The sequence below is a fragment of the Leucopleurus acutus genome (assembly GCF_964270905.1).
Source record: "Leucopleurus acutus genome assembly, chromosome: X".
NCBI lineage: Eukaryota > Metazoa > Chordata > Mammalia > Artiodactyla > Delphinidae > Leucopleurus > Leucopleurus acutus.
Window position 1 is genome coordinate 72,077,537 of NC_139148.1, and position 14,426 is coordinate 72,091,962.

The window sequence follows — 14,426 nt, forward strand, 5'->3', positions numbered from 1 at the left end:
GTTCTTTATCAGCTGTACCATTTGTAATTATTTTCTCCCTATCTGTGGTTTGTCTTTCATTCTCTTAATGCTATCTGTTTATAAAAACAACTTTACTACAGTATTATGTTTACATAATATAAACAGTTTTTCAACTGTAAATCATGAAATTTACATAGAGATCAAGTTTGTATGATGAAACGTTAACATTCAAACTGACATGGACGATAAATACACATGATTTTAAAGATTTTGTGCAGTAAAAATATGTAAAAATCTCAAATTTTATACTAATTACATGCTTAAATAAAATTTTGAATATGTTGAGTTAAAGTATAGAGTTCAATGATTTTTAGTAACTTCACTTAGTGGTGAAAACATCATCATTTATCAGTTTTAGAACATTGTAATCTCTGTAATATATCTCTCATGTCTATTTCCAGATATTCCATATTCCTAATCCCCAACCTCAGGCAACTACTGATCTATTTCCTGTCTCTATGAATTTGTATTTGTCTTTGGACATTTCATATAAATAGAATCATATAATATGTGGTCTCTTGTGTCTAGCTTCTGTCACAGTGCATAATCTTTTTGAGGTTCATCTATGATGCATCATGTGTCACTAGTTAATTCCTTTTTATTACTGAATTTTATTACATTGTATGGATATACTGTACTTTGTCTATCCATTTACAAGTTGATGGACTTTTATGTTGTTTCCAATTTTGGACTATTATTAAGGCTGTTACATCAACTGCTGAACACATGCATTCAATCCCACATGTAGAAGTGTTTTTGTTTCTCTTTGGCAGATACTGATGTGTGGAATTGCTGGGTTGTATGGTAGTTTATGCTTGACATTTTCAGAAACTACAAAACTGTTTTCCAAAGTGGCTGTATCATTTTACATTCCCACCATCAATGTATGATTGTCCCTTTATCTTCATATCTTTGCCAATATTTGTTATTGTAGAGAGTGTGAAATATCTTATTTTGGTTTTAATAGGCATTTCCTGAATGACGTATGATTTTGAGCATCTGCTCATGTATTTATTAAAATTTTATGTATCTGCTTTGTTGAAATATCTGTTCATATCTTTTGTCCATTTTATGATCAGATTGTTTGTCTCTGTAAGAGTTTTTTGTATATTCTGGATACAAGTCTTTTAATGGATAAGTGATTTGTAAGTATTTCCTTCTAGGCTGTTGCTTGTCTTTTCATTTTCTTCATGGTGTCTTTTGAAGTGCTAAAGTTTTGAATTTTGTTGAGATCCAATTTATCCATTTTTAAATTCTTTGCACTATACTTTGTTGAACAGACTATCTTTCTCCTCCACAATGAATTGTCATAACATCTTTGTATAAAATCAATTGACTATAAATATAACAACTTATTTCTGCACTCTCAATTCAGTTCCATTGTTCCAAAGCTATCTACCATACAATAACTTGAGCTATCTTTCTAAAAGTCTGCTCATGTCTTTTTACTTTTTTACTTTTGAAATCCTTTAATAGTTTCCCTTCTAAGGAAAAGTTACATCAAAATCTCCTGCATGTTAAAGTGCAGATTAATGGGTCCTATACAGACCAACTGAATGAGCTTCTTTGAGCAAACTCAAAAAAAAGTTTTCAAAAAACATTTTAATGAAATTCTGTTATATTAATATTTTAAGAATCATAACAGTTGTAGCAGAAAGCCAGAAAATAGTATTGTTAAAATATTAGTTACTCATCACTTCTAAACACTGAAATACACACAAATAATAAATAGTAATGTAAATTATTTAACTTTGAGATGTTTATATCAATCATGATTCAATTCTATGATCAAAGTAACTGGGCTTATTACATGTAGAAAAATTATGGTATTTTATGAAATACCTTTAAAAATTTTTTTAAACTACAAAAATCTGCTCAAAGATTATACAATGTGCTGGTTACTGCATTTTATTTAAGGTTATCTTTTTAGTGTATATAAATATTATAATCTCAAAATATGTCCTTCGAGGTTAATTAACTTATTGAAGTGCAGTTTTGCCAACTTTACAAATATCATAACAACTTTCTCAATGGCATTCTTACTAACGAGACGGGGGAAACCCATTTGCTGCTTTAAATGAAAGATTACTTACTGCTCTTTTTCTAGAACACCCTGTAATCCAAGGCACAGTAAGGTTTCCTGAAATCTGTGGAAACAACAAATGGAATCTCAGTAAGGTATGCATTGACACTATTGGAATGCTGATCAACACCAAAGAATTCATACAAGATGTCAAGATAGGTCTGCATTCAGAGCATATCTCCCATGTGGACAATGCTGTTACCTTATTGAAAGCAAGAGATTTAAAAGGCTTTCCTTTGTGGGAAAATTCAAGAAGTAGTGCAGTTGCTCTGAAAATTCAAGAAAATTTTGAAGACATTTTTCGGGCCTGGAAGTACCCGGTTTGGAAGGTTTGGAAATCTATGGACAATAAAATTATTATAATAAAAATGCAGTGTTCTGTGGAATAAATGTTACAATAATTAAATAATTAACTATAGTCATCATACTGCATATTAGCTCTCTAGGTTTATTCATCTTACATAACTGCAAGTCCCTTTTTACATAGAAACTACTAAGGTGAATAGCTAGTAACACCTTATTACATCAGCATTGCTGCTCAAGGCGATAGATGCTACTCTCATAGGATTCTGGGGAGTGTTTAAAGAGATCAAGGTGCTTCTGTGAGCTATGGCTCAGGTTAGTCTGGACTTAACCATACCTTTTCCTGGGACACACAAGAATTAGGGAGTACTCCATACTCTCACTTTGCCCTCTCCTCCCCTTCCAAACATGTGCTTCCTGAGAGACCGACAAGTCAAATCAGCCTTGCTAAGTGGTAGTGGTGGTGGGAATGTGGTATTCAATCAAACGTTTATTGGTTTTGATAAATTATATTCAGTGATGGCCAATTAATTTGTATTATGCTTACTGATAAGAAGTGATGATCAAACAGTCAAAGTAAATAGTAGAGTAATATCCTCAATTATTCAAATTTCAGGTAAAAGAATACTGTCCCTGGCCACCAGACCTTCCATTTTACTTTGAGTTCAAAATGCATCAGTATGGTAGGGACAGGCTAAAAATGATATAAACTCCAAATAATAGTTGTAAGGAAAATTTTTACTAAAGTTAAAATCCCATTATGGTAAAATGACAATTAACTAGAATCCTTGAGGGTCATGAGAAGGTTTGAATAATTGATTTTTTTAAATGGTGAACAAGAGTGAAGAGAAAATTTCTACAGAAAAATTCTTTAAAAAGTATACTTCTTGTCCTCCCACTAATACTTGGTATATGATACAATGTTTGCAAAGTAAATTGACTGCTAGTCTCAATGAAGGAGGTAAATCTGCTAAAATAATCACATAATATACTCTTGAAAGAATAGAGATATCCAACTATTTTGGAATATTTGTGCACATACTTCCATCTATTAGTGAGGATATTTTAAAACTGATTATGTAAAGTTGCTAGAGAAAACATGTTAAACCAAATGCATTGCAACCACCCCATAAACTAGTAACTAATAAAAAGTTAACATGAAACCATAACAATGATACACATAATAAACATGGTAATTGAATTTCTTTAAACATGGACCTTATATATTTTAAGAATATAAAATGTGGTTTCTTGATTAAATCAGTTGTATGTAACCAAGAAAATGGAAGACTCCTATAAACACCTTAACATACAAATATTATAAATTCCATGTGATTTGGGAAGAGATGAAGTTTCATTTTTTTGTTTTATAATTCTGTGACACCAGTTACATGATACTCAAATGCTATATTCAACTACCCTCTATTATTTACTTTAAATCTATTCTTCAGTTCCTTATGTTTCTGCTAAAACTTAAGAATGGCCAAGCATAGTAGCTAAATTTGTAGGCTTTTTTGAATCATAGTACTGTATAAATGTTTCCCTCAAATTTGGAATGTTTTCTTTGGTCCGAGAATGATGAGAAGGTTTCTCCCTCACCAGAAGCTATAAAATACAGTATTTAAAATGAGTCGGAAAATATACTTATCATTTAAGTGATATTTAAGTTCCAAACACACTTTTCAACACCCTGGTTTGGAAAACTGCAAAATGAATCTACAAGACAAGACTAATTTAACAAATATATTAGAATTTACATATCCAAATGAGTACTTTGTGTTTCAAAATAAAAATCTTTGGAAGTTATAAAGTCATTACAGTGATGTTGCTATTGTTGAAAGCACTTTGGGAACTTTTCTTTTGGAGTTGTTAGTTCATGACTCACCTAGATATTCTGTCTCATTCATATTCTCTTTGTTTTAACTGAAAATATAACAGCTCAGATTGAACATCCGTATTATTCACTAAACGTGTCTCAGAATGAATTCTATTTTCCAAAATCAAATTTTCCCTGAAATGTTTGTCACCACTGAAAGCACTTATAAGAATCCCACAGGTCCTTAAAGCAATTGTAAAAGAACTTCAAAAGCTTTTTGACAAATTGAACATTATTGAAATAAGTATAGATAACTTTCCAAGGTAACCAATTTGAATTCTCTTCAAATATTTATCAGGCATCTCTGTACTAGGTGCTGTTTTAGGTGCTACAGGAAACAAAAAGATGGGTAAAACATAATTTCCTGGAGGGCAAGAACTATGATCTAGAGGGAAAGATAAGACTGGTATATGAATGATTGTAATACAAAGATAAATATGATAAGTGCCACAAGGGAGGTACAATAAATGAAGTGCAATAGGAGTTAAAGACACGGCAAAATTACATCAACTTGAGAATTTATATCTCAGCTGAACCTTAAAACATGAGTAGAATCTTGATAGAAATAAAAGAGCATTCCAGGAGTAAAGAATGGCATGAATACTGTGGAATAAAAGGATAGGGTGTGTTTGGGAATGGTGAATTCAGCTAGAACTAGAAAGGGAGTTAGGGTCTTTGTGGAGGCCATGAATGCCAAGGTACATTTATATCTAATTCTATAGAAAATGGGGAGTCATTGAAAGTTTTTAAGCAGATGAGTTATATGGTCAGAATTGTACTTTTATACATTAGGATGATTAATGCGACTAAATGTGTATAATGAATTGAATAAGTATGGAAACTTTCACAATAATTTAGGCAAGAGGTAATCTAGGCTTGGAACTAGGTTAAAGGAGGTAGGAATTGAGAAGAGAAATATAAAACATATTTCTAAAGAAAGGTCTTGTGCATGAGATAGAAGATAACTAGACAGTCTGGAGATTACTGGAATAGTCTTTTTATGGCCATCATAAAACTGCCTCCACAAATGGCTGTCCTGCTCAAACTAATGGAGAGTTGCAGAGTCACAACTTTGAATGTGAATGCAAGGAAGTGCCTAATGTTGGAAATCTGCTTCTCTTGGCTAAAAGTGGATACACTAACGTATGTAACACACTAATTTTAATGTAAACTGGAGTCACATCATATGGATAGTTAAGATTTGTGAATCCAACTATAACACTTACCTTTCTCATGGAAAATTATACTTAAAATAGATACCATATATCAGAATATTAATTATACTTTTTATACAAACATTATTATACATGGTTATACATTCACAGGAAAGCATGCATATAGTTACTTTTGTGGATGATTTAAGGAATTTTTAAAAGCATTTTTACTATATTTCATTTTATACGATTTAGACCCTACATATGACTCTGTTGTAATATTTCTTCTAGACTATGAGATTCTTAAGGACAAAGTATCATGTTTAAAACAATTTAGTCTAATTATTTTTATATAGTAACACAGAGAATATACACAAAAAAGCATTTGTTTGATTTCAAAAATCTTTGTTAGAAAGACAATTCTACACATATCATAGGTATTATATTTTTAAAACTTCAGGGCAGTTCATGGGTCTAACAAAGCTCTTATCTGAAATATACTATATTTTATATAAGCCAGGAAAATTAAGTATATTATTAATAAGCATATGCTTAAAGAGAAATTGATTATCTGAAACCCTCAGACAATAACCATGTCTCTCAGCAAAGTTCATCAGTAAGTGATTCATAAATTAATGTTTTAGCTTTCCATCAGTTGTTTTGGTATCACTTGAGCATTAAAACCTATCAAACCTATCAAGCATTCTGCTTTAATCAGCAGGGCTTCATAGACGTCTTTCAATTATGAATTATAGAGGACACTGCTGGGCGTGTGGTAGGCAATCAATAAATATATGTTGATTGAATTAACTTGTGCCTTTATTATTAACTAGTTTCACTTGCCATAATTCAAAAAAGGCCAAGAGTGGAAATATACAAGAGACCATTATATAGGGTAGGCAGTTGGGAGGAAGGGGGTTCGTTGTTTCTGGTTGAGAACAATGTGTTCTGGAGCAAAGAAGAAAAGAAGTACTGGCTTATTTAAAAATATTTCCCCCTCGTCTCTCTACCAAGTCTAGAAAAGCTTTCAGAACCTAAATAAGCTTACAATTGAAATTTTAATATTACTACTTTTGGCTAAGGAACTAACACCCTTTTTTAAGCATATGGATTGTTCTTATATTAAGTCATATGAAATTAGTGTTTAGAAAAGTTTACTAGCCTGACAAATTCTTGTAATTGACAACCAAGATGCATTTGTTTTTTTCTATATAATTTTACTAGTTAAAAATTCACAAACCATAAGAGATTAAGATCAGAGAAACTGGAATTCTGAGACATTTCAATGGAATTATAAAAAGTACACATACATGGCATAACAAGCCTGATTTCACCACACTGATTCTAGAGATACTGGCTGTTAAAAATAATGGAAGGATATAAGTAAAATAATATAAATTATTATGTGGAATGATTAAGTTCTGATGCCAAGGACCTGGGGAGTTTACAATTATAAATCTGGATCCCCTGAAATATTTTAAAATATTATCTCAGTGTTACTCATGTAAAAAAAAATTGAGAAAATATAAAAATTCTTTACTAACTTTAGAAAATAAAGTGTCAAATGTTAGCTTTAAGTTCTACATATATTTTTACAACTGAAATTAAATGTTTTATTACATGTATACTCAGAGATCAGTTCCTTAAAATACAGCAAAAGATTTATAGCTCTTACCAAGCTATAATCCTTGCTGGGCTAGACTAGCATTCTTAACATGAATCATGGTTTCATGTCTTTGCTTTTGCACATGGATCCATGTTGAACCAAAACATAGGCATTTAAAAGAAATCAAACATCCTGGTTGTTTGTTGCACTAACACTATATGTACTGATACACTTACTCTGTAATTTAAAAAACAAACAGCAGAGACAGCAGCAAGATGAAAGTTTAAGCAGACCTAGAGTCTCATCCCTCTTCCCTGGAAACATCAAATTAAAAACTACAGATTGACAAGGATAACATCATGGTAGAAATTAGTCAAATATCTTACAGCAACCAAGCAAATAAACAACAAGAAAAAGCCATACTAAAAATGTAGGAAATTTCACAGCATTTTAAAAAGTGTCACACTCTCTTCCTTGTGTAGCATGACATGGATCAGGAAAAGTATTGGCCTTGTCACCAGTCCCCTTATGTGAACCAAAGAGAACAGAGTAGACAGAATTTACAACATTCTAACCTGGCTTTGGGCTCCTTGAGAGATTCATCTCTTTAGCTCCTAACTTGGAGCTCACATAGCCAAAAGTGGCACGACTCAGATCTCAGGCTAGGAGAAGTAGCAGGAAGCATCAGGCAAGACTCAAGAAAATGGCAAGAAGACTATAGACCCACATACACCTGGAGAAAGAGATTACTGATTGATGAATATACTAGATCATCTAAGGGTCTAGGATAAGCAAGAATGAGAATCTTCAGGAAATAAAGATATTTAAAAGTAGCTGTGTACAGAGGGGAGTCAGTACAAAGCATGCACACAGGACCAGGGGAGACACATGCCCAGGAAAGGCCTACAAAGACCTTAAGCCTTTACACCAGTCTAATTAGTGAAAGTCTTCAACTGTGCAGACCCAGACTACAAAGACTGGGGGAAGTGGTGGTTTATTCAAATGCCCAATTTAAAAAAAGATCACAAAATATACAGAGAAATAGGAAAACATCAGCCATTCAAAAGAACAAAATAAATGTCCAGAAAATGTCCCTGAAGAAACATGAACATTGGATTTACTACACAAATACTTTAAAACAATTATATTAAATCTGCTCAAAGAAATAAAGAAAAACAAAGAAATAAGGGTGACAATATATGTATAAAATGAGAATATCAGCAGAAATAGAGATTATAAAGGAACCAAACAGAAATTTTAGAGCTGAAAATACTGTAACTGAATGGAAAAATTAACTGAAGGAGTTCAGCAGAAGACAAAAGAGGTGGAAGAAAGGATCAATGAACTTGAAAAGAGGTCATTTCATATTATGAAGTTTGAGGAGCAAAAAGGAAAAATAATTCTTATCAATAAAAATGTAAACAAGGCCTAAGAGACTAATGGGACATCAAAAGCAGACCAATATATGAATTATGGAAGTCCCAGAAGGAAGAGAGAAAGGCAAAGAGACAGAAACATGATTTGAATAAATACCTGAAAACTTCCTAAATTTGAGAAAAGTAATTGATATACAAATCCAAGCAGTTTAAAAAACTCCAAGTAGGATAAACACAAAGAATTCCACACAGAGACACATTATAATCAAACTGTCAAAAGACAAGGACAGTGAAAGAGTACTGGAAGCAGCAAAAGTGACTCATCACATACAGGGGATTCTCAATAAGATTATACGGGGATTTCATAGCAGAAAGCTTGCAGGCAAGAAGGAAGTTGGATAATATATTTAAAGTGGTAAAAGAAAAAATTATCAGCTGAGAATTATATATCTAGGAAACTGTCCTTCAGAAATGAAGGAGAGGGCTTCCCTGGTGGCACAATGGTTGAGAGTTCACCTGCCGATGCAGGGGATACAGGTTCGTGCCCCTGTCTGGGAAGATCCCACATGTTGTGGAGCCACTGGGCCTGTGAGCCATGGCCGCTGAGCCTGTGCTCCGCAGCGGGAGAAGCCACAGCAGTAAGAGGCCCGCGTACCGCAAAAAGAAAAATAAAAATGAAGGAGAAATTAAGACATTTCTAGATAAATATAAGTTGAGTGAGTTTATTACCACTAAATATGCTCTGCAAGAAATGCTAAAGGGAGTCCTTCAAGTTGAAATGAAAGGACACTAGACATTAAATTGAAGCCATATGAAATTATAAATTTCTCCAGTAAAGGTAAATACATGGACAAATATAAAAGCAAGTATTAATGTAACGTTTGGTTTGTAATTCCATTTTTCTACAGGAATTTAAAGATGACGGCATGAAATAATTATAAATCTGTTAATGGGTACACAATATATAAAAATGTAAGTTGTGATATCAGTAAAATGGTAGGACAGAACTGTAAAGGATTAAAGTTTTTGTATGCAATTGAAGTTGTTACTATCAATTTAAAATAGATTGTTATAACTTTAAGACATTATATGTAACCCCCATGGTAAACACAAAGAAAATATGTATAGAATATATACAAAAGGAAATGAGAAAGGAACCAAAAAGAGTTACTATAAAAAAGACAGTTAAACAGGAAGGAAAGTAGTAATGGAGGAAATGAGGGACAAAAATATTTAAGGCATTCAGAAAATAAGTAACATAATGGCAATAGTAAGTCCTTCACTATCAGTAATTACTTTAAATGTAATTGGATTGACTTTCCCAATTAAAAGACAGATTAGAAGAATGGATTAAAAAACAGTATCCAACCATAGTCTGTCTACAACAGACTCACTATAGATCTAAGGAACCTTACCTTACACCATATACAGAATTAGCTCAAATGGGACAAAGGCTTAAACATAAAAGCTAAAACTATAAACTTTTTAGAAGAAAATAGAACAGCTTCCTGATATTGGATTTGGCAAATGATTTCTTAGATATGACACCAAAAACATAAGAACAAAATAAAAACTAGATAAATTGAACTAGATCAAAATTAAACACTTTTGTGAATCAAAAGGATACTATCAGTAGAACGAAAAGGTAACCAATGAAATGGCAGAAAATATTTGTAAATCATATATCCAATAAGGAGTTAATATATAGAATATATAAAGAACCCTTACAATCTACAACAATACAGAAGCAATCTGATTTTAAAAAGGCAAAGGAGGATCAAATTAAAGGAAAGAATGGAGTAGGGAGGAAATGAAAGTATAAGAAGAGAAAAAAATACAAAAGAGACTGGAAGAAAAACAATAGAAAAATCAATGAAAACAAATTTTTTTAAAAGAGCAATACATTTAAAAAGTTCAGGCAGATTGACTGTAGTATGTTGACTGGTGACTGTTAAAAAGATATGTCCATGTCTTAACCACTGGAATCTATGAATGTGACTTTATTTGGAATGAGGGCCTTTGAAGATGTAATTAAGTTAAGGATCTTGAGGTGTGATCATCCCAGGTTATTCAGGTGGACTCTAAATCCAAGGACTAGTATCCTTACAAGAGAAAGAAGAGAAGAGATGAGAAAAGGTCATGTGAAGATGGAGGCATAGATTGGAATTATGCAGTTACAAGTAAAAGAATACCTGGAGCCACAAGAAATTGAAAGAGGCAAGGAAGTATTCCCCCCTTGAGCCATCAGTGGGAGTATGACCCTAATGACACCTTGATTGCAGATTTCTTGGCCCCAGAACGGTGAGAGAATAAGTTTCTACTGATGTAAGCCACTCAATTTGTGGTTATTTGCTATAGAAACTCTAGGAAATTAATACACTAACCAAAGGAAAAGGAAAGAGAAATGAGGAACACAAATTACTAAAATTAGGAATGAAAGAAGGCACTCTCTACCAAACTTAGAAACATTTAAAACATGAAAAGGGAAACTATGAAAACCCTTATGCCAACAAACTAGATAACTTATCCAAAATAGATATCTAGAAAGACCTAAAATCCCCAAAGTGATCCAAGAACAAATAGAAAATCTGCATGGGCTTAAACAAATAAAAAAATTGTAATACCAAAATCTCCAACAAAAAAGTCTCAGCGGGCTTCCCTGGTGGCGCAGTGGTTGAGGGTCTGCCTGCCGATGCAGGGGACACGGGTTTGTGCCCTGGTCCGGGAGGATCCCACATGCTACGGAGCGACTGGGCCTGTGAGCCATGGCCGCTGAGCCCGAGCATCCGGAGCCTGTGCTCCACAACGGGAGAGGCCGCAGCAGTGAGAGGCCCGCGTACCGCGAAAAAAAAAAAAGTCCCAGCTAAGATGGCTTCATTGGTGAATTCTACCAAGCATTTAAAGAATTAATAACAATTCTTTACAAACTAATCCAAAAATCAGGAAAGAACACTTCACAACTCATTCTATGAGGCCAGTATTGCCCTGATATCAAACCAAAGTATTATAATAAAGAAAGCTATAAGCCAATATCTCTTATGAATATACCCCCAGAAATCTTCAACAAAATAGAAGCAAACAAAATCCAGCAACATGTAAAAAGGATTTACACCATGTTTAAGTGAAATTTATCCCAGGAATGCAAAGTTGACTGAACATCTAAAAATCAATTAACATAATATATCATATTCCTAGAATAATGGACAAAAATCACATGATAACCTCAATGGGCATAGAAAAAAACATTTTAAAAAGATTATTCACAATGACCCACTGGGGCTTATCCCAAGAGTTTATGGTTGGTTCAACATATAAAAACTAATCAGGAGTGAAGCCACTAAGATGGGACATAAGTCTTTCCTGACTTTGCTCCCTCTCACAAGAACAAATAACAACTATTACTGGACAAGACATCACAGAGAAAATCTTAGAATAGTGCAGTGAGGATGGAGCAGCCCCTTGCACCACAGAGAACAAGACAGACCACATTAGAATGGTAAGAGGAACGGCTACATGCTGACCACATTGCCCCTCCCCCAAGCTGACACAGCACCACACCAAGAGGTTTCCTCTGAGTCTACAGTTCTTCCAGTGGAAAGACAGCACTCAGGGTAGACATCCAGCATCCCCTGCATTGTGGGTCACTTCTTGGTATTCCCCACTCTGGTCTATCCTACAGGGATTATGGGGTAATTTGTGGGGCTTGACCACTATGAATCTGATTGTGATGGAGGAAAGGGGAGAGGCTAGCAACAACCAGAACTTGAATCTTTGTAGACCAAGTTCCTACCTGGAACACCCAAGTAGTGGCTCCAAACAGTGGCTTTGCTCATCTGCAAAGCCAAGTCAATGGCATAGTCTGACCAGGGAACTTGACAGGGTGCAGGTCTGCCTGATTTTGGTCCTAAAAGGAAGAGCATTCCCATCCTGGAGCCTGGTCTTCCCCGACTCAGGCAGGGTAGCTGAGTCATAGCCCAATCCACTGTTGAGCATAGCTCCCAGCCCCATCTGATCAGAAAGGCTGGTCAGAAGACCTGAAAACTACATAGTCCAACAACACTCAAGCAGAGTATGGCAGGCAGAACTGATCACCCACAGAGAAAACCTAGGGGCACCGTTCAGCCAGAAGACTTGACGAGGGGGTCAGCTGATTCAAGATGACAAATAAAAAGCCTTGCCCAGCTTGGAGTTAGTTTACCTGTTCTGCCCAGACAGGGGAGTTAATTCTAGCTCCACCCTTTGCTAAGTATAGCTCCAGGCCCCTCAAGACAAGAGACCCTGACCCAGAATACCTGAGAGCCTTCTTGGGGCTGGCCCTCCTGTTCTTTCCAGGCAGGGGAGCTAGTTAACAAGTCTGCTCACTGCTGAGTGTACCTCTCTGTCCTGCCCAACAAGAAAGCCTGGCCAAGACACCTGGAGAGCCCAACAATGCTCGAGTGGAGAGTCCAGCAGGCAGAATTGATCATCGACAGAGCAAAGCCAATGGTCCCATTCAGCCAGGGAACTTGACAGAGTGGGTTACCTTGAGTCAAGACCAAAAACAAAGAGCTTTACCAGCTTTGGAGCTGTTTCTCCAGCTACCCACAGGTAGGGAAATGAACTCATAGTCCTGTTCACAGCTCTCAGTCTGCCCAATCAAGGAACTTAATGAGAGTACACAGAAAGCTACACAGCTAATTCAACAGCCTCGTGCACAGTGGCACTCAAAGAGAGCACAACCCATGGCTTCCCCATCTGCAAAGCAAAACCACAGGACTCATCTGACCAGGGAATTCAGTGCACACTCTGGCATGATTCTGTTCCCCAAAGAATGAGCTGTATAGGCCCTTGGTGCTATCCTGCTGCTCTGCCAGGGCAGAGAATCAAATTCATAGCCTCACCAACTACTGAGTATAGTACCTAGATCTGACTATCTAGTAAGCCTGTCCAGAGAATACAGACAACTGCAGAGCTGTTATATCCTACAGCCTCACTTGGGTAGGAAACCAAGCCAGCAGTACTATACAACCATTCTCGGCCAGCTGCATCCCACCCAAACAAAAAGCTTGGTCAGTGGCCTCACCTAAAAATAGACCCTGATAGCAAGCTCTACCACCTGTCTGAGGACATAACCAGCAGACACATCCAGAAACCCAACCTGAGATGACTGGTGAAGAACTGTCTCTGCCAGATAGAACCTGTAAAGTCTGAAAGACACAACTTACTCAAATGTGCAGATACCAAAGAATCAACAGTCATAAAATACCAGGTAAACACAATACCTTCAAAAGGAACTAATAAAACTCCAATAACTGTGCTAAAGAAATGGAAATCTTTGACTTTTCATACAAAGAATTCAGAATAATGTTCTTAGAGAAGTTTAGTGAACTATAGAAACATATGTACAAATGAAATTAGAAAAACAGAACATAAACAAAATGAATTACAAAGAAACAGAAACAATAAGAAAACAACAACAATTAACCTTAGAGACGCAAATTACAGTGACTGAAGAATTCAATAGAGAGCTTCAAAGGAAGACTTGATCACACAAAAGAAAGATTCAGTGACCTAGAAGACCGGGAAGACATTTTAAATTATCCAGTCAGAGAAGCAAAAACAAAAAAAGAATTTAAAAGAATGAAGAAAGCCCAAATAATTTATATGACACAATGAAAAAGAATATATTATGGGAATTCCAGAAGGATAATATTTTGAAAGTAGCAAAAGAGAAGAGAGAAGTTATATACAAGGAAACCCCCATAAGACTAAAGGCAGATTTCTCAACAGAAACTTCAGCCTAGAAAAGAATGGGATGATATATTCAAAATATTGAGAGAAATAACCTGTCAGCCAAGAATTCTATATCTGACAATGCTATCCTTCAGAAATGAAGAAAAAATATTTTCTTGAATAAACGAAAGCTGAGGGATTTCACTAGACTTGCCTTAGAACAAAATGCTAGGGGGAGTTCTTTGAGTGGAAGTTAAAAGACACTAATTAACATCATAAAAATGTACAAAGGTAG

The 14,426-nt window shown here is 35.0% G+C and overlaps 1 protein-coding gene across 1 annotated transcript in view; it reads right to left on the bottom strand.

The window, feature by feature from the left end:
* The window catches only part of HDX (highly divergent homeobox), a gene marked incomplete at both ends in the record, with an annotated part of 157,196 nt that overhangs the window by 107,758 nt on the left and 35,012 nt on the right, over positions 1 to 14,426 (bottom strand). Inside the window, one exon of the mRNA XM_082864246.1 lies at positions 2,115 to 2,168. Within this exon, the coding sequence (XP_082720372.1) occupies positions 2,115 to 2,168 (54 nt within the window). The remainder of the gene's footprint in view (positions 1 to 2,114; positions 2,169 to 14,426) is intronic.